General features: G+C 45.7%; 2 protein-coding genes and 1 long non-coding RNA gene across 3 annotated transcripts in view; 2 read left to right on the top strand and 1 right to left on the bottom strand.

Annotated features, from left to right (window-relative positions):
* Window positions 1-658: 658 nt before the first annotated feature.
* Window positions 659-1,568, top strand: Agrp (agouti related neuropeptide). The gene is made up of 3 exons (XM_021171148.2): window positions 659-963; window positions 1,121-1,203; window positions 1,386-1,568. The coding sequence occupies exons 1-3, from the start codon at window positions 807-809 to the stop codon at window positions 1,566-1,568; spliced, it is 423 nt and encodes a 140-aa protein (XP_021026807.2). The 5' UTR covers window positions 659-806.
* LOC115031762 lies at window positions 1,497-2,134 on the bottom strand. The gene is made up of 3 exons (XR_003837423.1): window positions 2,049-2,134; window positions 1,854-1,955; window positions 1,497-1,732 (listed from the first exon to the last, which is right to left on the bottom strand). It is a non-coding gene; the product is annotated as an uncharacterized LOC115031762 (long non-coding RNA).
* Window positions 2,135-2,263: 129 nt separating this feature from the next.
* Window positions 2,264-24,266, top strand: part of Atp6v0d1 (ATPase H+ transporting V0 subunit d1) — a 42,067-nt gene continuing 20,064 nt past the window's right edge. Inside the window, exon 1 of the mRNA XM_021169723.2 lies at window positions 2,264-2,540. Within this exon, the coding sequence (XP_021025382.1) occupies window positions 2,411-2,540 (130 nt within the window). The 5' untranslated portion in view covers window positions 2,264-2,410. The remainder of the gene's footprint in view (window positions 2,541-24,266) is intronic.

Below are 24,266 nucleotides of genomic sequence, written 5' to 3'. Positions count from 1 at the left end.
ATGAAGCAGGCGGCCTGAAAGCTTTGTCCTCTGAAGCTGTATGCCCACCGGGGGAACAGTGTTTTCTGCTCCCTTGGTTTCCAGGAACCTTAAGTAGAAAGGGGGCGTGGGGATAGGAATAGGTGTGTGTGTGTGTGTGGGGGGGGGGGGTCTTAAGGAAAGCACAGAGGAGGGAGAGCCAGGAGGGTGGGTTTGGTTTTGGCTGTAAGGGATTTTTTTGATCTCTCTTCCAAAGAAACCTTGGGTCTAGTTTTTCACTTCACTGCTGCATGGTGATACTGACCCTCTTTGGTGCCCTTGACCAAAGTTCCTGGAAGCAAAGGAAACAACATGTCCTAGGGAGACTAAGTGAACATCTGTGGGGATAGAAATTAAATTAAGATCAGAGGGCCGCCTGCCTTATTATTGCTAATGGTTCTAGCCTGACCCATCCCTAGGTTCTGCTCTTATGGAAATTTTGGGGTCTGGACACCCTATCTTGTTCCCAAAGTTTAATTGGTTCCTGGCTGTCTCATGCCAAATTGGAGATGTTCTAATAGAACACCCAAAGGTTCAGATCTTAGGGAGAAAGCCTGAATTGTGCCTCCATTTCCCTGGGAGGCACCTCATGCCCTGGCTACAGGAAGCAGTCACGTGTGGACCCTTTATTAGGCACTGCCATATAAGCTCAGGGCACAAGTGGCCAGGACATCCCTAGGCAAAGATCAGCAAGCAAAGGTAAGCACAAAGACTATACAGGAATTGGGACTTTCTGGGAACATCTCTCTCAGCACTGGTAGGGTACCCTAAGGATGAGGAGAGACTAAATGGGGGTTTTCCTGCTGAGTCAGGCCATGCTGACTGCAATGTTGCTGAGTTGTGTCCTGCTGTTGGCACTGCCTCCCACACTGGGGGTCCAGATGGGCGTGGCTCCACTGAAGGGCATCAGAAGGCCTGACCAGGCTCTGTTCCCAGAGTTCCCAGGTGAGTATGGTCAGGTTGGGGATATGTGGGGCAACGACCATTGCTGGCCACAGACCTGCCCACCCAGGCTAAGACCTCCTTCCCCAATCCCAATCCCAACCTAGGGAGGTGGGTACTTGGTGCATGGTGGGTGTGGCCCTCACATCTTCTTCCCCAGGTCTAAGTCTGAATGGCCTCAAGAGGACAACTGCAGACCGAGCAGAAGAAGTTCTGCTACAGAAGGCAGAAGCTTTGGCAGAGGTAACTCCTTAGGGAAAGGGATAAAGTACAAGGTAGGGCGCTTCAGATACCATCATCTCTCCCCACTTCCGGATTACCCAACCTGGGCAGAACTGCAGCCCCTCCCTGACCTACAGTCCACTGCCACCCTACTGGGGTCCGGGTTTGAGAGTTTCCTGAACCTTATTCCCCTACGAATGCAGGTGCTAGATCCACAGAACCGCGAGTCTCGTTCTCCGCGTCGCTGTGTAAGGCTGCACGAGTCCTGCTTGGGACAGCAGGTACCTTGCTGCGACCCGTGCGCTACGTGCTACTGCCGCTTCTTCAATGCCTTTTGCTACTGCCGCAAGCTGGGTACGGCCACGAACCTCTGTAGCCGCACCTAGCCAATGGATGTTGTTTGGGCAAAGGCAGGGGATGAGAATAAAGGATGGGACGGTTTAAATTTAAAGCTGTGGTTATTTCAAACGTGGCTGTCGAAGGGTTGTCGGGGCGTCGTCATGCTGGAACTACACACACCATAACCTCGGGGTCTAAGCTACACCATCATCTGAACAACAAATATGGGCGAGTTTAAGGCACCAGGCCCCTTGGGGAAATCAGAAGGCCACACCCCGGTCCTAGAGAACTAGTGCAACAAACGCCGGGAAAGCGGGCGCAGTGCGGCTTACCGGGTGTAAAGTCTAGCTGGAGGAAAAACATTTGGCTCCGAAACTCTCCCCTCCTCTTCCTTGGACCTCGGTTTCTGTCTGGTAGGAGACAGCCTCGACAGCCTAAGGAACAGCACACCCGCTCAGCTTTACCCAGTTGGCCCTAATGAAGCCAGACAGAGCGCCAAATCCAGGAAAACTCAATTTAGGGCCCACCTCGCATCCTGAGGGTATTAGCACCACCATGCGGTCGATTTCCATCATCGACCTTGCTTTGCTCTGCGCTAGGCGCTCCAGGGCCGCCTTTCCTTAGTGCGCAGGCGCCGGGAGGGCAGTTATAGCAGGTCGGGCACTCCAGAGGCACGCATGCGCGCCAGGGTGCCCGGAAACTGGAGCCATTTAAGAGCCGGGCCCTACTGCGGTCACGTGAGACGCGGTGCGTCACCTGACGCACTTGACAGCCCGCTGCGGCCGCCGCGTCAGCTGATCCGGGGAGTCGAGTTGCGTGCGGGCAGATCGGGGCTCTCTGGTCCCGCCGCCCCCCGCCTGCCCTGCCGCCTCCCACCCCCGCCGCAGCCATGTCGTTCTTCCCGGAGCTCTATTTCAACGTGGACAATGGCTACTTGGAGGGATTAGTGCGCGGCCTGAAGGCCGGGGTGCTCAGCCAGGCGGACTACCTCAACCTGGTGCAGTGCGAGACGCTCGAGGGTGAGCCACGGGTCCGGGCTGTCCGAGGGGGCCGCCCTGAGCCGGGAAGGGCACGCGAGGCCTCTGGGAACCCGCGAGCTGATTGATGGAGGGCATGTCAGGAAGGAGTCTGCCTCTAGCTGCGGCTCTGCGCGGGGGCCCAGACGTAAACAAGCCTTCAAGAACCGCAGTGGTTTGCCTGGGCTCGGGTTGCCTCTAACCTCGTCGAGCTAGTCCTGTAATTTAGAAGGACGGGCCCCCGGCGCGGTTAGCCGGCGCGACGAGTGCGCCTCCAAGCTTCTTCCCCCTGGCCCAACCCTAGGCCTGTTGGGTGGCAGTGCCTAGGGAAGTTAGGTGGAAAAGGCTTCTCTCCTCCCCCAAGGGCTTTAGAATCGTTGTGTCTTGGTGGTGTTGGTCTGAGGGTTGAGTCGTCCTAGGGAATTGCTAAGCCAGTTTAGCGAGAGGTTCCTCCCAGCTCTGAACCGCTGGCTGTGTAGAGTCTTCAAGACTCTGTTTGGAAAAGCAAGAGGTGGCTCTGTAAATCTGAAATTCACGTACAGGTATTTGGCCCCAACCCGCATTCACACCCCACCCCAGCACTGTTGAGGCACCAGTTTCTTTCTTTCTTTCTTTCTTTTTTTTTTTTTTTTGTTTTTTTTTGTTTTTTCGAGACAGGGTTTCTCTGTGTAGCCCTGGCTGTCCTGGAACTCACTCTGTAGANCAGGCTGGCCTCCAACTCAGAAATTCACCTGCCAAGTGCTGGGATTAAAGGCGTGTGCCACCACACCCGGCCGGGCACCAGTTTCTTACACAAGAGTGACAGAAAGCTAAGTTCCTCTTTTCTTTCTTTTTAAAGATTTATTTATTGTTATATGTAAGTACACTGTACCTGTCTTCAGGTACACTAGAAGAGGGCATCAGATCTCATTTCGGATGGTTGTGAGCCACCATGTAGTTGCTGGGATTTGAACTCAGGATCTTCAGAAGAGCAGTCGTGCTCTTAACCGTTGAGCCATCTCGCCAGCCCCCAAGTTCCTCTTTCTTAACACACAAATCTAAAGCAACAGTTTCCAACTTGTGGGTCACCATCCCTCTAACGGTCATAAGGGTCACCTAAGACCATCGAAAACCACAAATATTTATGGTTAACAACAGTAGCAAAATTACAGTTGTGAAGCAGCAATGAAAATAATTTTTATAGTTGGGGGTCACCACAACATGAGGTGTTTTAAAGGGTTGCAGCTTTAGGAAGGTTGAGAACCACTGATCTAAAGTGAGATGGCTCAACTGTAGCAGATGTACTAAGCTAGAGATGTCCCTATTCCAGACCCTCCACGCACATGGTAGTAAAGGACAGGGACATGAGTTCCCATCTCTGAGTCCTAAAGGATTCCTTTGAAGAAAGGGGCTTGTAGCTGGAAGAGGCTGGGTGATTCACCCAATGTAGAAACTTCTTATCAAATACTTCTGATGTTAAGTTGGGCTCATACAGTTAATGTTTACCTTGAAAACTAGGCCCGCCAAGTGAAAAATAATGTTAAAATAGGAAACTTATTAAAGTTAAAGAGCAGTAGTAGATTTTATGATTTTTATGTTAACCTGCAAGAAAAAATTGTTCACCTTTATCATATGAGTGGAAGCGAGGAAGGAGAGGTTCAAGATGCTGGGCTGTGGGAGCCAGCCCCAAAGGTTAGATGTGACTTGGGAAGAGGAGAAGTAGGCTGCCTGGCTGCCTGGGGCGGGGCTTAACGCTGTGCTTGGCACTCAATGTGAGCTCTGTGGATCAACTGGGACTTGGGAGATTTTTTTTTTTTTTCCTGTTACAAGGATGTTTAGTGTTTAGTTTTGTTCTTTGAGGAAGCTCCTTACTTGGATAAGTCTAGGGGTGGACACTTGCCTTTTCTGGCTTCTGGCATTTCTTACTCCAGCTGCTGCCTGTTCCACTGTAGAGTTTCTGGGAGCTTGTGTTCTGTCTTTCCAGCAGACACCCCATCATTGACAATAGTCACACTAGGGTATTCTTCCTGATGAACTGTTTAGCAGTGGGCCTCCTTGTGGAACACCATCCAGATCTTTCCAGTAACACTTAGGGACTACTTGCTCTTTTATTCATACTCATCTCCTTTACACACAGTATACCCCAGCACTTGGTGCCCAGAGGTAATAGGAGTTCAGAGTCAAGCAAACATGGGTTACTGGATTATTGTAGGCAAATTGTTTAATGTCTCTGGATATAGACTTCTTCATCAGCCATATAAGCACCATCTGTCTCATAAAGACTGTGAGATGGCCACAGTGCTACTTTGTGTAAAACGCTTAGCCTAGCATGAAGAACCCAGTAAGCACTAGAGACAGAATCAGCATCCAGGAAAGGTGAGTTTATGTTGTCTCTTACTTAACTTACTTTTTCCTCTGCTTCCTTCTTCACCCATTAAGCACTGCCCCACTACCACCTTTTCCTCCCACCGATTTAAGCCTTATAGGTACTTGGCAAGTGAACTTTGCTGAACTGTAGCCACAGCCCTTTTGTTTTGAGACAGGCTCTTTTTCAGTTACACTGGCTGGCCTGTACCCTGTAGCTTAGGCTGGCTTTGATATTGTGATCCTCCTTTTAGCCTCCTAAATAGCTGAAATTGTTTTTGTACTTTTGTATTTATTTTAAAAGATAATGTGAATGTGTGTATGTATGTGTGGACATGTGCATATGAGTTGGAGTGTCCCTGGAGGCCAGAGAAGGAGTTGTGCCCTCTGGAGCTGGTGTTACAGATGGCCATGTGAACCATGTGGATCTGGGAAATGAACCTAGGTCCTCTGGGAGAGCAGCCAGTGCTCTTAACTGCCACACTATCTCTCCAGCCCCCATTCATCCATTCTCTTTCATTCTCTTTCTTTCTTCCATATTCATCCATTCATTCATTCTCTCTCTCTTTCTCTCTTTCTCTCTCTCTCTCTTTCTCTCTCTCTCCCTTTTTCTCTTTCTCTCTCTCACCTAGGTTGGCTTAGAATTTACTACATATCCCTGGCTTGTTAGGAGTTAGCAAAGTCCTCCTTAATGCTGGGTTACAGGTGTGATGTGAGCTTCACACCTGGCAGCCAACCTCATCTTTGAAAAAAATGGCCATGGTTGACTAGAATGTTGTCTCCTCCATTCAATCATAACTCCTGTGGTATTTGTCAGTGATATTTTTCTAGAAATTTCTTGACACATGTTTGGGATCCCAGGGACTTTGTATGCTGGAGCTACTCAGGACTTTTAAGGACAGAACATAATCAGAATTAGGAAGGCGGGCCATTGAGACAGTTCAGTAGGTAAAGGCACTTGTTGTCAAACCCGATGACCTGAGTTCAGTCCTTAGGACTGATGTAATAGAAGGAGAAAACTCAACTCCCACAGGTTGTCCTCTGACCTCCAGAAAGTGGTGCTTTTTACTTGTTTGTTTTATTTTGAGACAGGGTTTCTCTGTGTATTCCTGGTTGTTCTGGAACTCCCTCTGTAGACCAGGCTGGCTTTGACCTGCAAGATCTGCCTACCTACTACCTACTGCAGAGGCCTCTCAAGTGCTGGGATTAAAGACCTAGCCACCACTGCCCGGCTCAGAGTGGTGCTTTTAAAAACCAGGAGGAGCAGAGAGGTGGCTCAGCAGCTAAGAGCATTGGCTGCTCTTCCGGAGGACCCATGCTCAATTTGTAGCACGTTTCCACTGGGTCCAGCACCCTCTTCTGGCCTCCATAGGCATATATCTACATGGTACACATACATACATGCAAGCTAACACCCATACACATAAAATAACATAAAAAAAGTTGAAAGGAGTTACCCAAACCTCCTTTTGCACAAAGGCTTTCTTTCTGTGCCTTTGAAGGTGATAGTAAAAGCCTGGGCTTCAGGCTGCTATTGATATATATTATATATGCTATTGATATATATATATATATATATATATATATATATATATATATATATACACACACACACACACACACACACATACATATATATGTATATATTTATTTATTTTTTGCCTCCCCCATCTTTAAGGGGAAGAGGGAAAGAGATGAGAAGTAAGAGAAGTAAGAAAACTGAAGAAAGTTGTGGGTCCCAGTAAGGTGTGTGTGTGTGTTTGGGAACGTTCAAGATAAGGTCTTATCTAGCTCTGGCTGTCCTGGAACTTACTATGTGCCAGGATAGCCTAGAACTCATAGAGATCCTATTGCCTCTGCCTCCCAAGTGCTGGGATTAAAGGCATGCACTGGCACATACAGCTCCCCATTGAGATTTTCAGGTATGCTCTGGGGTGATACAGATTTCAAAAAGAATGTTTCAGGTTTTGGACAGTTGGCAGAAGGAAGAGAGAGAATGGGGCTGGAGAGATGGCTCAGTGGTTAAGAGTATTGACTGCTCTTCTGAAGGTCCTGAGTTCAAATCCCAGCAACCACATGGTGGCTCACAACCATCTGTAATGAGATCTGATGCCCTCTTCTGGTGTGTCTGAAGACAGCTACAGTGTACTTACATATAATAAATAAATATTAAAAAAAAAAAGAGGGCATGACTAAGGATCTTTGTTTGCTTTGTAAGACAGGGTGAGTAAAAGACAGGTCAATGGTGTGGTTTTGTAATTCCAGCACTCAAGTTTGGAGAATCATGGGTTCAAGACAGACTTAAGATCCTAACTCAAAAAATCAAAACAAAACAGAAAATACATAGCAAGTATAGCATTTTAGCTTTCCTGTGTCCACTCAAATAGGGTATCTGCCTCACTACACACTCTCTCTGATAAAACTGTCTCTTTAAGATGTCCTTTATTGGTCCAGAGAGATGGCTCAGCAGCTAAGAGCCCTGACTGCTCTTCCAGAGGTTCTGAGTTCAATTTCTAACAAACATATGGTGGCTCACACCTATCTGTAATAGGATCTGATGCACTTCTGGTGTGTCTGAAGATAACTACAGTGTACTTGTATAAATAACTAATAAATATATTTAAAAACAAACAAACAAACAAAAAGATGTCCAGTATTTTACATGAAATATTCCTTTTGATAAGCTGAGGGAACAGAGATGGTGGTTGTAAGAGCTCTTCATAGTTCTGAGCTTTTTGTGTGTGGAGATATGGTGAATTCGTTCTTAGGTTGAATCTTGTGCTAGGAACTTGATGGTGCAGGGAGTGGAATAGAGATGTACACATGCAAATTATACAGAATTACTTTGAATATATTAGTCTACTGGGCTTTTGGTTTGTTTGTATTGGGCAGTGTTTCATGTAGCTGAGGTTGGCCTTAAATTTCTGATCCCCCTGCCTCCATTCTCCAACATGCTCAGCTTCATTCATTCTTCTTTTGCCAGACACTGTAGGGATTGAGATACCTTATTGAATGGTGATTTCTTGAGTCATATCCTGGAGATGGCTATCAGCAGGCAGGAAAAGATATAAGAGATCGGTAGAGTATAATATAGTATAGTGGTTGCAGATGAGGACTTACGTCGTATGACCTATGGCCACGAGCAAGGTATGTAACCTCTTGGTTTTTACTTCATTTATTTACTTTATTTCGTGTGTATGAATGTTTTTTACACACACTCTCTCTCTCTCTCTCTCTCTCTCTCTCTCTCTCTCTCTCTCTCACTCACTGTGTACATGCCTGGTTCCACACAAGCCAGAAAAGGGCTTGCGTCTCCTGGAAATAGAGTTACAGATGGTTGTAAGCTGCCTTATAGGTGCTGGAATTGAACCTAGATTCTCTGCTAGAGCAGCAAGTGCTTTAAACAACTAAGCCATCTTTCCAGCCCCTCATTTATTTGTTGTATGTGTGTGTGCTAAGTGGAAAAGTACATGTACAAGGCCCTAAGTTGGATCTTCAGTATACCTTCCCCTAAAGTAAAGGTTTATGTATTTCCTGACTCCAGAATATTTTGAGGTAAAATTTAGACATATTCTTTCATCTGTAAATATCTCAATAATTCTGAAAAAGGTCATGACATTAAATAGAATCAAATTAATATTATTTTTAAAAGTAATAAAGACTGGAGAGATGACTTGAGTGGATATAGAGTTTGTTTTCCAAATGCAAGGTCTGTAGTTCAGATTCCCTGCACCCACGTAAAAGGTGTCATTTCAAGGCTCAGGAAGTAAAGACAGGATCTTACGGCAAACTAAACTAGTCTCCAGTCTTTGAGTTCAGTGAGAGACCCTGTCTCAGAAATAAACTGGAGAGTGATTGAGGAAGACACCCAACATCAAACTCTGATCTCCATTTGTACTCTCGCACGCTTATGCACCTATATATATATGCATGCACATAGCATGTGTACCATATACATTAAAAAAGCCAGTAATTGGTAAAGACCTGCAATCCCAGTATTTGAGAGGCTGGTGGAGGAATATGAGTTTGAGGCCAGCCTGGGCTGCATACTGAGATATTATCTCAAAAAACAAAAGTGAGAGAGGAAGAAGGTAAACTTAGTTGGTAGAGTGCTTGCCTAGTGTGTACAGATCCCTCAGTTCAATCCACAGCTCTGCAAAACTGGGCTTAATGGCTCACCCCAATAATTGCAGCACTCAGGAGGAGAAGACAGGAGAATCAGAAATTCAAGATCATCATCTGCTATGTAGGTCGTTTAAGACCAGCCAGGAATACATGAGACATTGCATGAAAACAAGCAAACAAAAGAAAACACTTTTAGTAGCTTAATATAATCAAATATGTATTAGTGGCCAGCATCTACACGCTAGCTCACAGTCATTTGCAATTTCAGTGCTAGGGAATCTGAACCCCTCTTCTGGCCTCTGAGGGCACCAGTCATGCACATGCTTCAGACATATATGCAGGCAAAATATGTGCACATAGAGTAATAAAAAGGTGTTGGTTTTTTTTTTTTTCCCCAGACAGGGTTTCTCTGTGTAGCCCTGGCTGTTCTGGAACTCACTCTGTAGACCAGGCTGGTCTTGAACTCAGAAATCTACCTGCCTCTGCCTCCCAAGTGCTGGGATTAAAGGTGTGCACCACCATGCCCAGCTAATAAAAAGTTTTTAAAAAATAAAAAATTATTTAGTGTTAGGTTTATGATTGCTTCAAGTTGTTATAATTTATTTATTTACTTTCTTATTTATGTTTTTTTTTTTCAAGACAGGGTTTCTCTGTGTAACAGCCCTGGCTGTCCTGGAACTCTTTTTGTAGACGAGGCTGGCCTCAGAACTCAGAGGTCCTTCTGCTTCTCCCTCCAGAGTGCTGGGATTGAAGTTGTGGGTCACCATGCCTAGCTAAAAGGTTTTAAAGTTTTTTTTTTTTTTTTTTTGGTTTTTCGAGACAGGGTTTCTCTGTGTAGCCTTGGCTGTCCTGGAACTCACTTTGTAGACCAGGCTGGCCTCGAACTCAGAAATCCACCTGCCTCTGCCTCCCAAGTGCTGGGATTAAAGGCGTGCGCCACCACGCCCGGCTAGGTTTTAAAGTTTAATCAGAACACAGACACACATTTCAGTCCTGATGTTCTCAAGAATTTTTGGGGTGTCATCTGTTTGATGTATGTGTATGGGGTATAGTTGCACTCAGCCATATGCTTATATGGAAGTTAGATGATAACCTTCCAGAGTCGATTTTCTCTTTCCACCTTGAAATCTGGGCTTGCTCAACAAATGCCTTTACTCACTGAACCCTCTCAAATTGTTTTTAGGGTGGTGATTTGCCTCCCCCCCCCCCCCAAGACAGGGTTTCTCTGTGTAGCCCTGGCTGTCCTGGAACTCACTATGTAGACCAGACTGGCCTTGAACTCAGAGAAATCCTCCTGCCTTTACCTGGCAAGTGCTAGGATTAAAGGCATGCGCTGCCACTGCCTAGTGGTGATTCGTCTTGTTGATCCAGGTGGTGCATGGTAATCCCAGGCTGTCCTGAAACTCACTATGTAGCCCAGATCGACAGTAAATCTCTCTCCTCTCAGTTTAATATATGCTAAGATTAAAGCTGTGAGCTACCATGTCTGGTTCAAATATTTTAAGATTTACTTATTTATTTAATGTATGTGAGTACTCTGTTGCTCTCTTCAGACACCAGAAAAGGTTATCTGATCCCATTGCAAATGGTTGTGAGCCACCATGTTTTTGCTGGAAATTGAACTCAGGACCTCTGCAAGAGCAGTCAGTGCTCTTAACCACTGAGCCATCTCTCTGGCCTCTCAAATATTTTAGTATATTGTCTGTTTCTATTTTTTTCTTTTTAGTTTAGTGAAGAGGTTGAGTCATTTGATTAATAGACTTTCCATCCATCTCATTTTACTCATTGTACTTCAGCTATATATGTTTATCTGTCCCTTGAGTTGTTAAAAAAAAGAAAAAAATTATTATTATATTCAAGGCAGGAGAGGTTACTCAGTGGCTAAGGGCACAAGTCACTCTTCTCAGGACTTGAATTTAATTCCCAGCACCCACATCAGGCAGTTGCCAAGTGTTCTTAACTCTCATTCCAAGGGAGCCAATGCCCTCTTTTGGTCTTTTCAGGGACTGAATTCACATGCATAAACCCACACAGAGACACACACATATATATACATATACACAAATTTTGTGTGTATGGGTATTTTGCCTGCATGTCTGTGTACCATGAGCATCCCCACCGAGGCCAGAAGAGGGGATATGATTCCCTGGAACTGGAGTTACAGATGGTTTCAAGCCATTATGTGTATTCTGAGAATCAAACCCAGATACTCTGGAAGAGCAACTAGTGCTCCTAACTGGACAATTCTCCAGCCCCTGTCCCTTGACTTTCTTTTCTTTTTTGGGGTGGGGTGGGGTTGGGGGGGGTGGGGAGAAAGTGGGATTGAACCTAGAGCATTGGGCATGCAAAACTGTCATTCTACCATTGAGTCCTATCTTGTTCTCTCTTTTTGCCCCTGTAAATCAATAGATCTAGATGTTTGATTAGGTTCTGATTCTGGCTGCATTCCTTTTGGTTTTATTGTTTCTTGTTTGTTTATTTTGAAGCAAAGTCTTACTATATAAAGAGAACAAGGTTGTTCTTGGACTTTTTTTTAAAGATTTATTTATTATTATATGTAAGTACACTGTAGTCTTCAGACACACCAGAAGACGGTGTCAGATCTCATTATAGATGGTTGTGAGCTACCATGTGGTGGCTGGGATATGAACTCATGACCTTCGGAAGAGCAGTCAGTGCTGTTAACCACTGAGCCACCTCTTCAGCCCTGTTCTTGGACTTCTAAACTCACAATTGTCTTTCTTTAGCCTCATAAGTTCTGGGATTGCAGGGATAGACCACCATGTTCAGCATGATTTTTATATATATATATATATATATATATATATATATATATATATATGTGTGTGTGTGTGTGTGTGTGTGTGTGTGTGTGTGTGTGTGTGTGTGTGTGTGTGTGTGTATGTATAATTTGTGGGTATTTGTTTGTTTGTCTTATAAGGCAGAGTCTTGGTATGTAGTCTTGGTTGGCCTGGAACTTGCTGTGTAGACTAGGATGACCTTGAACTTGTATAGATCTGCCTGTTTTTGATAAAAGTGCTTGCTACATGTGCTGGATAGTTTTTATGTCAACTTGACATAAACTAGGGTCAGCAGACAGGAGGGAGCCTCAATTAAGAAAATGTCTCCATAAGATCCAGCTGCAGGCAACAAGCTTGTAGGGCATTTTCTTTGATTGATGTTGGAAGGCCCAGTCCATTGTGGATGGAGCTATCTCTGGGCTGGAGGTTCTTTAAGAAAGGAGGCTGAGCAATCCAGGGAGAGCAAACCAGTAAACAGCACTCCTTCATGGCTTCTGTCTTAGCTCCTGCCTCCAGAGAACTAGTGGTGTTAGACACATTAGAACAAAACTACAGGGTATCAATCTTGCAACCAGGAGTAGAAAACATGAAGTATGTGTAGGGGTAATATTGTGTCTGAATAGATACTGAAGTATTGTGTCTGAGTAGATGTCCTGCTGGTGTGTGGAAGGCCATGGAGACCTCAGAAGTACCACTGCTCAAGAGGCATGAGAGTTAAGACTTAATTTTTAAAAAAGATTTATTTATTTATTTAATATATATGAGTGCACTGTAGCTGTACAGATGGTTGTGAGCCATCATGTGGTTGCTGGGATTTGAACTCAGGACCTTCGGAAGAGCATTCAGTGATCTTACCCAGAGAGGTCTCCCGGTGGGAGGTTAGGTTAGGGGAAGACCTGCTCCATTGCTCCAGCACTGCGGTCCCGATGAGATGAGACAGCCCATGGTTTTAAAGCCTTTATTGTAGAAAGGCAGAGAGAGGAAGCAGAGGGCGGCCATGGCCACGTTGGGGGGGGGGCGGGGGAGGAAGGGAGAGAGGGGAGGGGAGCAAAGGAAGCATGAATAAAAGCAAGAGAATAAGAGGTAAAAGATCGAGGAGGGCAAGTAGCTCCTTTTATAGTGGGCTGTGCCATCCTGGTTGTTGCTAGGTAACTGTGGGGCGGAGCATACCTGGCTATTGCCAGGTAACTGTGGGGGTGGAGTCCAGACAATACCTGGAGCTTGGGGCATTGCCTATGTGACTGATGGCCACACACCTCTCTGCAGGGGGCTGTGGGATGCTGTAGCTGCTACATGAGCCAGGGTCCCAGGAGGCATGGCCAAACTTCTATTGTCCCATGAAGGCGGAAGTCACCACCCACTAGGTCTCCTGGGTTCCAGGCCTGTGCTCTATCGGGAACCAGGCTGCCTCTGCACAGTTCACGACCCCACAGTTGTAGTGTTTAGTGCCCTTACAGTAGAACACTAGAGGAAGTTTTCTAAGTGCTGATTTAGAAATATATTGTTAGGGGCAAAGTTGTAAGCCATTGAGCATAATCCTACTGTAGTCAAACACTAGAAGGCATGCATGTGAACAAGCATTTGGAAGCAAAGGCCCTGCACTGTCTAGAAAGGCTAGGAGGGAGGAAAGTTTTTAATGGCTAATTTATGTTTTCTTCTGCTGTTTGAATTTAAGAATAAAAAACATGGAATAGGGATAGAAAGATGGATCAGTGATTAAAAACACTAGCTTTTCTAGAAGACCCAGGTTCAATTCCCAGCACCCACATAGCAACTCACAATTGTCTTGTAACTCCAGTCCCAGGTGTTCCTTCACCCCGCAATCACAAGGCAGGCGCATGATACATAGACAGAAATGCAGACAACACCCATGTATGTAAAATCAATCAATCAATCAATCAATCAATCAATATTGAAAAAAGCTTAGAATGTCTGGTAAAGATACTTGAGATAATTAGAGCATATAGGTCCTCCTAATACTCCGTAGACATCCAGACTTGTCAGTGAGCTTGGGGCATATGTCTTCTAGACTTTGGCTCACAGCATTATAGAGGTAGTCTGAGGCTGAGGGAGGGCCTGTCAAGCTTTTTTTCTTTTACACCTGAAACATTAGAATCTAGGAAATATTTGAGGGCCCAGGCCAGGCCTAGACTCCTCATGTATCCCCAGGCTAGAGCCCCAGGGTCCCTGCCCAGATATAGCTGCCCTATGCAAGTTCCCTCTTGTCTGGCCATTTTCTCTTTCCTTTGCCTCTCCCTCTCTATCCCTATTCCTGATTTCCCTTCAGAGTACATTTTGATAATATGTACTTTAATTTGATTTTATCTGGAAGCTATTTATGGTCAGGCTAGTATGCGTCTACCATGAAGTGTAAGCTGTGCTCCATAAGGGCACGTCAGGACTGGCTCTGCTGAGTGATAATACACTTTTTCTTTGATTTACTCAGCAATTTTTGGGGCCTAGTTTGTGACATGGAACCAGTACTTAAACTCTTGTCTGGGATTTTTGAGGTAGCCACCTAACATAGGCAGATGATAGTCATTCAGGTCCCTGTAGCCTAGGGCTTTCTGGACTAAGGCAGAGAGGGAAAGGCCTCAGCACCGTATTCACCTATTTTTCCATTTTGTTTGTTTGTTTGTTTGGTTTTTTTTAGAATTAATTTTTTTTATTAGATATTTTCCTCATTTACATTTCCAATGCCATCCAAAAAGTCCCCAATACACTCCCCCCCCCTCCCCTACCCACCCACTCCCACCCTTTGGCCCTGGCGTTCCCCTGTACTGGGGCATATAAAGTTTGCAAGTCCAATGGGCCTCTCTTTCCAGTGATGGCCGACTAGGCCATCTTTCGATACATACGCAGCTAGAGACAAGAGCTCCGGGGTACTGGTTAGTTCATCATGTTGTTCCAACTATAGGGTTGCAGATCCCCTTAGCTCCTTGGATACTTTCTCTAGCTCCTCCATTGGGGGCCCTGTGATCCATCCAATAGCTGACCGTGAGCATCCACCTCTGTGTTTGCCAGGCCCCGGCATTGTCTCTGTTTGTTTTTTGAAGCAAGGTCTCACTTTGTAGACAGGGCTGGACTCAGAGTGGCAGTGATCCTCCTGACTCGTTCTTTTGAGTCAGGCATACACCATTATGAACTGTTGTTAATACCTTATTTTAAATGTCTTTAAATGTATATAAAATGCATCTAATAACAATAGTCTGCCTTTCCTGGTTTCCTTGTATTTATTTATTTATTTATTTATTTATTTATTTATTTATTTTGGTTTTTCGAGACAGGGTTTCTCTGTATAGCCCTGGCTATCCTGGAACTCACTCTGTAGACCAGGCTGGCCTCAAACTCAGAAATCCGCTTGCCTCTGCCTCCCAAGTGCTGGGATTAAAGGCGTGGGCCACCACGCATGGCTCTTGTTTTTATTTTTATACAAGGTCTCACTAAGTAGCTCCAACTAGCCTTGACTGCAGTATCTTGCTGTTCTAGCCTTCCAAGTGCTGGGATTGTAGGCATTTGCTATGGAACCTTGTCTCTGCTTTCTTAGGCGGTCATATCAAACAGCACCGTGTCTCCTGCATAAGAGCAAGTAGACATGAGATGAAGAACAGAACCATCATCTGCAAGGGCTGAGAGCTCTCTCATGGTTTTGTCTCTAATCCCGTCACCTCTTCTGTGGATGCAGGGTGCCTGCTGTAGCATCCTGGTTCAGCTTACAGCTCAAACAACTAACTATAACCCAGCTCATATAAGGACCTACATAAAGGACAAACAGGTATAAAGAAATGCTGTAATAGATCCTCTGGTAAGTCATCTGTGCCTGTTTAGGTTTAGGGCTTTACGATTTTTCTGATTACTAGAATTTATCCAGTTCTTTGTCAGGCTAGGCTGTGTAGTGCTGACCCCATGTAAAGTGAAACAGGAATCACTCACTTGCAAATTGTTTCTTGTAAAAGATTCAACTATGCATCTCTAACCAGAATGGATGCTCAGTAGACATTTTTTTTTAATGACTAGATGAGTGATAATAGGCCCATAATGGTACTAGGATTTTGAATCTAGGGGAGAGAAAGCTAAGGCCACTTGCTAAAGGGGTCACAGTGTCCCAGATCCTATTTCTGAGTAATAGTGGCAGTAGAGACAAAACAATTCTGAGGGTTAAAGGGAATTAGATTTGGAAGAGTCTGAGTTAGAAAACAAGAGTGTAGCAGACTGAGGGTACCCAAGCTTTCTTCCTCATCCTCGTCCCTTAGAAAAGTGTAAGCCAAGGTAAGACCAGTTTCTCATGTCAGACTCATACCACCCTTGTATGAATTTTGGCTTTCCCAGAGACACATGTCTACTTCTGATCTAAATTTTCATTGTTTTTTAAAATTAATCGAGGTGGGCGTGGTGGCGCACACCTTTAAACCCAGCACTCGGGAGGCAGAGGCAGGTGGATATCTGAGTTCGAGGCCAGCCTGGTCTACAAAGTGAGTTCCAGGACAGCCAGGACTACACAGAGAAACCCTGCCACACACACACACACACACACACACACACACACACACACACACACACAAACACACAAACAAATTTTAATGTCTACTGGTGTTTTGCCTACATGTCTCTGTGTACCACCTCATGTATGGTTGGTGCTTCAGGAGGCCAGAAAAGGGCATTGGATTCCCTGGAACTAGAGTTGCAGACGGTTATGAACTCCACCTAGGTGCTGGAATCCAACTCCTCTGAAAGAACATCCAGTGTTCTTAACTGCTAAGCCATTTCTCTAGCCTTTCTTTATTTCTTTTCTTTTTTTCTTTTTTTGAGACAGGGTTTCTCTGTAGCCTTCCTTGGCTGTCCTGGAACTCACTTTGTAGGCCAGGCTAACCTCGAACTCAGAAATTCGCCTGCCTCTGCCTCCCAAGTGCTAGGAATAAAGGTGTGCGCCACCACTCCCAGCCTTTATTCATTTTCTTAAAAATGTGTATGAATGTTTTACCTGCATGTATGTATGTACATATATGCACCATGTACATACATGGTGAGAAGAGAGCATTGGATCTCATTGAACTGTAGTTATGTATGGTTAGAACCCATCATGTATGTGCTAGGAATTGAGTTTGGGTCCAAGTGCTTTAAACTGCTCTCCAGCCCCTCTAAATTTCCATTGTTTATGATACATGTCTGTACCTCTCTGCAGGTGTCAGCAGTTTCACACCTGCAGGGTCTGATGGCTGGGGGAGATGGAGACCTAGAGTCTGAGGCATGATGACATTGGAAGAATGTGTTGAGTGAGAACTGGAGCTGGAACACCCTCTTCTCGCCAAGAGCCAACCCCCTCATGGTTGTGCATAAACCATCATTCCTTTGTCCACAAGAGGGTGCACTAGGACCACTCTGCCGCTAAGAGCCTGGATGGAGGTGCAGCATGGTTCTGCTGTACACAGTACCTGTCTATGACTGGTGCCCTTTAGGGTTCTGTCCGGGGCTCTTCTTCTGTCACTGAGTCCACAGTTAGCCTCTCAGATTAGGTATAGGGTTCAGTGTTTCCTATTTGTTTCTTTCTACTCCTTTCCCTCTGTGTCCCATATTCCAAGCATAGGAAGAAGACCAAGGACATTCTCTGATATTATTCTCTGTCCTGAAGCCTGGTACAGGATGCTCTGACCGTGACTAATACACTGTCTGCATTTACTTGCATCTAGATCATCTGGCAGGTGTCAGACTTGGAGCAGCAGCCATTGCAGTGTACTAGTTTACGAGCTCATAAGATGTCTTGGGGGTTTCAAATAGGAGCTTAAGGTTCCCCAGGGGCCAAGGCCTTGCTTTTCAATCTCCTAGAAATATACCCTTCATGAGCATTTCACCCTTGGTGGTTCTCCCCTTGCTGGATCTACCCAGAACTCATCCATAGTATAGATTCTCTTCAGTTCCCTTTGGAACTCTAAGAAGGACACTTAGGCATGTGTGTGGCATATCCATATGTGTGAGTGACTCTGAGAGAGAACTAAGCATGGTACCAAACTCCAAGTAAGAAATGTTGGCTCAGCCGGGCGTGGTGGCGCATGCCTTTAATCCCAGCACTCGGGAGGCAGAGGCAGGCGGATTTCTGAGTTCGAGGCCAGCCTGGTCTACAAAGTGAGTTCCAGGACAGCCAGGGCTACACAGAGAAACCCTGTCTCGAAAAACCAAAAAAAAAAAAAAAAAAAAAAANAAATGTTGGCTCTATCATTATACCAAGGATGGAGTCATTAACAGGTAACTCACAATTCTTTATTTTTGTTGTTGTTCCCCTCTGCTCTCACTTGAATGCCTTTCCAGTGAAGTTGGTGCTTCAGCTTAGCCAGTATTACAAGATTGACTTCCTTTGTCTCCCCGTTCCCTTTAAGAAGACAGGAAAATGAAAGATCACTTTAGCTAGACTGCTATTTCACAACCTAGATGGCTTTTCTGCCTATTCATACCCAGCATCCTGTAGCTTCCCTGATGGACTATGAAGGTGTGCTCAGAGGCCTGGACTGGACTAACCATCTGAGGACAGACTGGCTGACTTTCAGCAGAGGAAAGGTTCTCGTAGGAAAAGCCCTTACTGGTTGCTGGACACTGTTAACCTAGCCAGCTCTGCCTGGTCTAGCCAAGGGTACCTTTTTTTGTTTTTTTGTTTTTTGTTTTGGTTTTTCTGAGACAGGGTTTCTCTGTGTAGCCCTGGCTGTCCTGGAACTCACTTTGTAGACCAGACTGGCCTCGAACTCAGAAATCCACCTGCCTCTGCCTCCTGAGTGCTGGGATTAAGGGTGTGCGCCACCACGCCCGGCTGCCAAGGGTGCTTGACTAGATTTTGGACATTCAGGCAATGGATTTAGGACTTGACCTCATCTAAGACTTCATATTTGGTTGGTAGATGAGGCCCCCTTCCTTTTTGCTTGTCTTGTTGCTGTCTGTATTCTGAAGGCTTTAGATTTCCCCAGTGTCTTTCCTGTATCTGCTACTAGCCCTGCCAAGACTGCTTCACTGCTGCCTAGGCCACCAATCTAACCTGAACCTCTGAGTGGCCTTCGAAGGTTGTGTTACAGGGTGTCAGAATGACCTGGGCCTGACCAGACTAGGATATGGCAGATAGGTTCCTGAGGTAACTCATCCAACCTTCTTATTTTATCTGAGAAATTAGGTCCCAGATAAAGCCAAAGGACTTACTCATAGTCTCCTGACACCTGTTTTAGTTCTTCAGGTCCAATTATTCTAGATTCTCTCTTTTTCCCTTCAATTTACTATTTAATTTGTTTATTCAAGGCTCCCTGGGCTATACCTGTGTTTATTTAGCCCCTGACTCAGTAAGGGTGGTTAGTGGAAAGAATCCCTGCTTCTGGGGCACTTGCCAATTCCTCAGGCCTTGCCAGAAGAAATCTAGATTAGAGTTAATGAGTTGGGAGTTGAGGAATTTAGGTGAGGTGTAACCATGATCTGCTGCATAGGACCCTGAGGCTTCCAGGTCACATGTGGCAGCTCATTCATTTTCTCCACCCACTAAGTTTCAAACTATGTTCCACATGGCCAGACCTGGTGGGAACAGAGTAGGAAGGTCTTTCCGTCATTGCCAAGACAGTTTGCTTCTCACGTCTTTATAGTGGCTTCCATCATGTGGATCTAACTTTTGTTTTATTTTGTTAGAGAGAGAGAAAATGAGAATGTGTGTCTCTGTGTGTATGTGTCTGTGTGTCTCTCTCTCTGTGTGTGAGTGTGTAGGAGTGTCTGTGCATGTATGTTGAGGTATTCATGGAGTGCAGAGGAGTCAGGTCCCCCAGCAGCTGGAGTTATGGGCTGTAACATCCACATGATGTGGATGCTGGGAACCTAACTTTTCTGTAAGATCAGCAATGTTTTTAACTGTCGAGCCATTGAATCTACCTTTTAAATTATGAAGGAGCTGGGCGTGGTGGCGCACGCCTTTAATCCTAGCACTTGGGAGGCAGAGGCAGGCGGATTTCTGAGTTTGAGGCCAGTCTGGTCTACAAAGTGAGTGCCAGGACAGCCAGGGCTATACAGAGAGACCCTGTCTCGAAAACAAAACAAAACAAAACAAAAACAACAACAACAAACCAACAAAAAAAATGAAGGTCCCTAAGCATAAAAGCACTGCCCTGCCAGAGTCCAGCCAGGACCACAGTGCTGATCACATCTAGCATCTGACTGCTGCCCCACAAAGGTCTTACTCTCCTTGAGTGGCTATGTGATTGTAGCTTGAGGCAGGGTGAGGGAAGGGTACTGAGCAGGACCAGTCTGGATAGTTACTGCTGCATGTTGCTGTCTTCTTGCCTGGTCTAAGTCTGTTGGCTCTGCAAGACATATGTATGGTGTGAATCAACTCTGCCCCTGGCCTGGGCTATTCTCTGCAGGTTCCATGAGCTATAGGGAGTGGAGTTTCTTACTGAAGGTAACATGTCTCCACATTCTTGAATGAAGCTTGATCCTTTGAGCCTATTCATAAAGCTGAGGTCAAAGCAATATTGATTTATTTATTTACTTAAAATTTTTTTAATTAATTTTTTTCTGAGACAAGGTTTCTCTGTGTAACCCTGGTGTCCTGGAACTAACATACTCTGTAGACCAGGCTGGTCTCAAATTTACAAAAATCTGCCTGCCTCTCCCTCCTGTGTATTGGGATTAAAAATGTGCATCTTTGTTGCCTGGCTGAGTATTTCTTTCTTATGTCTCTCCCTTGGGCTCTCTCTGAGCACCATGGATTTGGCAAGATGCTCCTGCCAGGATCCTGGTATAGTGGAACAGAGATGATAGCCCTAAAACTGCCCTTCTTTATCTGAGCAAGCCCTAGCTTTCCTTCCTGTCCTTCTTCCAGAGGTCTGTATGTAGAACAGGAGCCTAGCATCGAGGGCTGACTAGATCACCCAGGTACTGTGGTCCAGCAAACCCAGGACGCTCACTGCTACTGGGACTCTTCATTTGGCTGCTTGGCACCTAGCTGACCACTTTACCTCTTTTACACAAAAACAATTCATATCTTTGAGAAGTGCAAACAGTGTTCTTTATAGCCCCAGATTTATTCCATTCTGCAGGTTCTATAACTATGGTAGCAAACCTTAAGAAGAAAGCTTACATAAGGCCAAAGTGCACGGTAGCAGCAGAAGAGGTGTGGTCCCCGACTCCCAGGGTAAGTTCCCTTGATTGTCAGACGGCTGCAGTTGGAAACGTAAAGAAACTACTCTGCAAGCCTTGTGTCTTTTGGGTCATACCAGTCCTGTGAAGTCTGTGAAGGACCAAGGAGGGAATAGCTTGATGAAGGCCATCCTATTGGATTACCACTCAGTTAGAGGAGAGCTTCTTGGAACTTGCCCTGGGTGCAGCAGTAACCAGTTCTGCCCCTCCCTTTGGCACATGAAGCTATTATTGCCTGACTGGCACCCTCCTGATTGTCAAATGAGTTGACTTCCTCATGGGTTATGAGAGATGCTTTCATTGTCCTAGCTATAGGGACGGGGTGTTCCTGAGATCATGTGGGTAATTAAATGTAACTCTGCTGCCACCTGCCACCTGTCCCAAAGCTGGGAGTGGGGCAGACATCCTGATGATTCTTGGGCTTGGGAAGTGATCTTCCCATCAATGTTTGATGTTGGTGGGTGGTGTCTCCAGTATCATCTGGACCACCTCTATGGGTTTAGCTCCATCCCCTGCTGTCAGTGCCTCACCTTAATTTATATGCCTCCAGCATGAAATAAAATTCAGGTCTAGAGACCAAGGAGGGAGCACTCCTGTCCTTGCCGTGCAGGAGCTCTGTCTTACACCAACTGAAACTCAATAACTGAGTATGGCTATGCCAGCAGTAGACTCCAGATTTTGATGGCTTGCCAGGTCCTAGGACTTCCCATGGAGCAGGAGCTACACTTGGCTACTCTACCTCTAGTTTGCCCCCCCAAGACTCTAGGGCTCTAGCTCCTGAGGGAAGCCCAGAGTGTAGTGGGGGAGGGGTGCGGGGGAGTTGGGCTATAACCTTTGTCCAGATTTCTGGGCTGCTCAGAGCTTATTGATAGATGAAGTAACACACGGACTTTGGGTCATGTATTCCAGATCTTGAGCCAGCCCTATTCTTTCTTCTTTCTTTCTTTCTTTCTTTCTTTCTTTCTTTCTTTCTTTCTTTCTTTCTTTCTTTCTCTCTTCTTCTTCTTCTTCTTCTTCTTCTTCTTCTTCTTCTTCTTCTTCTTCTTCTTTTTGTGTTTTTTTGTTTTGTTTTTCAAGACAGGGTTTCTCTGTATAGCCCTGGCTGTCCTGGAACTCACTTTGTAGACCAGGCTGACCTCAAACTCAGAAATCCTGCCTACCTCTGCCTCCCAAGTGCTGGGATTAAAGGCGTGTGCCACCACGCCTGGCCCGCCCTATTCTTCTAACTCCAGTAAATAGTAGAGTTGTGCTGGTGTGTTTGCATTCTCACCTACAGGTGGTAACATGGAGGACATGCTACAGCCTGGAGGAAGGATTTCTATTGATCATGAAAAGGAGGATCAGGGAGTTATTTGGAGAGCTAAATAGGGCAGCTCGATCCATGGCTGGAGTGGTGGAGACTATTGGCTGAGAGTGTTCATTAGGAAGCTTTGTATGGCATCCTTTCTGACAAAAAAAGATGGTGTGTAGTATGTTGTGCTGATATCTTTCTGTATACCATTACTTCAATTTAATGTTTGTATGGGTTCCCTGAGGGTGGGATTGGGCGCACAATGCATATGCTGGTCAGGAGCCAAGAGCCTGGATATACAGATATACTATAAAATACTCAAGGCCAAGTTGTAGGACAAGATTTAAACTCACAGTTTTATGGCTCCAAAGCTCAGATTTTTCTCATTTTGAGCCAGGCAAGATTGTAGGTACATACCTGTAATCCTAGCACTTATAGACAGTAGGGTTTTAAGTTTGAGGGTCACCCTAGGTTACACAGCAATCCCTGTATTTAATAGACACACACACACACACACACACACAAAATTTCCTTTTCTCTGTCCCAGGAGTGACCAATGGTTTGTCAAAGTGAGCTGTAGAGGGAAGGGAACTGGAGCCATAAAGCAGCTTTTGGAGGAAGGGTATGCCTTCACTGTCCAGGGTAAGTGGCTCTTGACAATCTAGGGTGGTAAGGAAGAACAGAGAGTTTGTGGGGAGGGAGAAGCTGGCCTTTCGTGGAAAGAGCTGCAACACAGAGGTGATTAGTTGGCATTTCCTGGGAGTTTTCTGCCATAGTGGAGGCTTGAAGGCTAGAGAGGATATTCAGTGTGTGTGGTGCCTTAGCTAAGCCCAGAGTTAATAGTTCTCATGCAGAGGCTCCCACGCTTGTGTTCCAGATGTGGTACTCTGACCCTGCAGATCCAGCCAGCCAGTGCACACATCTGTTTTAGAACTGACACGAGCCTGAGAAACTCCCCTGAGCCTAGGGAGGAGGTTTTGGCACAGCATATTCATCCAGAAGTATTAGGGTGGCACAGGCTTTATTGAATCACCAGACTGGCCATCCCGTGTTTTCTCATTTTGAACCTCTAGAAGTAATAACATTGGAAGTGGATCCTTGTTTCTTCAAAGCAGATTCCTCACGTGGACCCAACAGGCCATTGGCCTAGCCACCCTTGCAGGCTTGGCACATTAGGCTCTGTGGAACATATTCTGGCATCTGGTTTCATATAATTCCTGAAAACTCCTGAGCTTCCCAGGAGAGCGTCATTGAGTAACCTCTGGAAAAGCAGAAGTGAAGTCTGGGAACACACTGTCCCTTTACACTTCACTCAGGCCAGTTGGCCAGCAGGAGCTCTATGTGGATGGACCATGAGGCCATAGGGACTGTAGATCTGGGCCACCCTGTTTAGTGTGTTGGTTCCGTAAAGCATGTAGGACCAACCCCTTGACATAGGCCATGACCCTCTTTTCCTGCTTGTTTAAGTCCTTGGAGAACTACTGTAAGGGCCAGAGGGCTGGAGAGGGAGCCATGTGCTACCTGCCCCTGGAGCCAGTTGAGTGACCTGAAGGATCCCCTTTAGGTTGGCATGCTTAGGGAATGCTTTCAGGAAGAGGGTAAGGGCAGGGCTGCTTAGCTCCATCTCACACAGCTTGGCTGAGTCACTGCCAAGACAATATTTTATCATACAGAGCAGAGAACACTGGTCAGGTTGTTGTTGGTGGGACATGGTACTGTACTATTGAGGAGTCTGGGGTCAGTCAGTATGGTCAATAGTATCAGCAGTGACCAGACCCTTACTACTGAAAGAGACAACTGGGGATTAGGAGTAACCAAGGGGGTTTTCAGGACAGATGGAAACTATGAGGCTAGCCTGAAGCTGGTGCAAGCTTATAAGCTGAATAGCTGTGGGTATTAGGCTGTGGTCTTCCCAGGTACCTTCAGAGAGCTCTCTGCTGGACCTGGATCAGTGGCATTTGACACTCAACTCAAGGATGGCAGAGGCTACCCTGTGGAAGAGGAGGTCAGAGGCTC

The sequence above is a fragment of the Mus caroli genome, chromosome 8, assembly GCF_900094665.2.
Source record: "Mus caroli chromosome 8, CAROLI_EIJ_v1.1, whole genome shotgun sequence".
NCBI lineage: Eukaryota > Metazoa > Chordata > Mammalia > Rodentia > Muridae > Mus > Mus caroli.
The sequence above is the reverse complement of the archived record's forward strand: the minus strand, read 5'-3'. Positions and strand labels throughout refer to the sequence as shown.

What these genes read in the sequence shown, in the direction of transcription:
- Agrp (XM_021171148.2), top strand. Translation starts at nt 807, where the DNA reads ATGGGGGTTTTCCTGCTGAGTCAGGCCATGCTGACTGCAATGTTGCTG. An exon ending in TCTGTTCCCAGAGTTCCCAG is followed by an intron (nt 964 to 1,120) that starts GTGAGTATGGTC and finishes CTTCTTCCCCAG; the next exon opens with GTCTAAGTCTGAATGGCCTC. An exon ending in AGGCAGAAGCTTTGGCAGAG is followed by an intron (nt 1,204 to 1,385) that starts GTAACTCCTTAG and finishes CTACGAATGCAG; the next exon opens with GTGCTAGATCCACAGAACCG.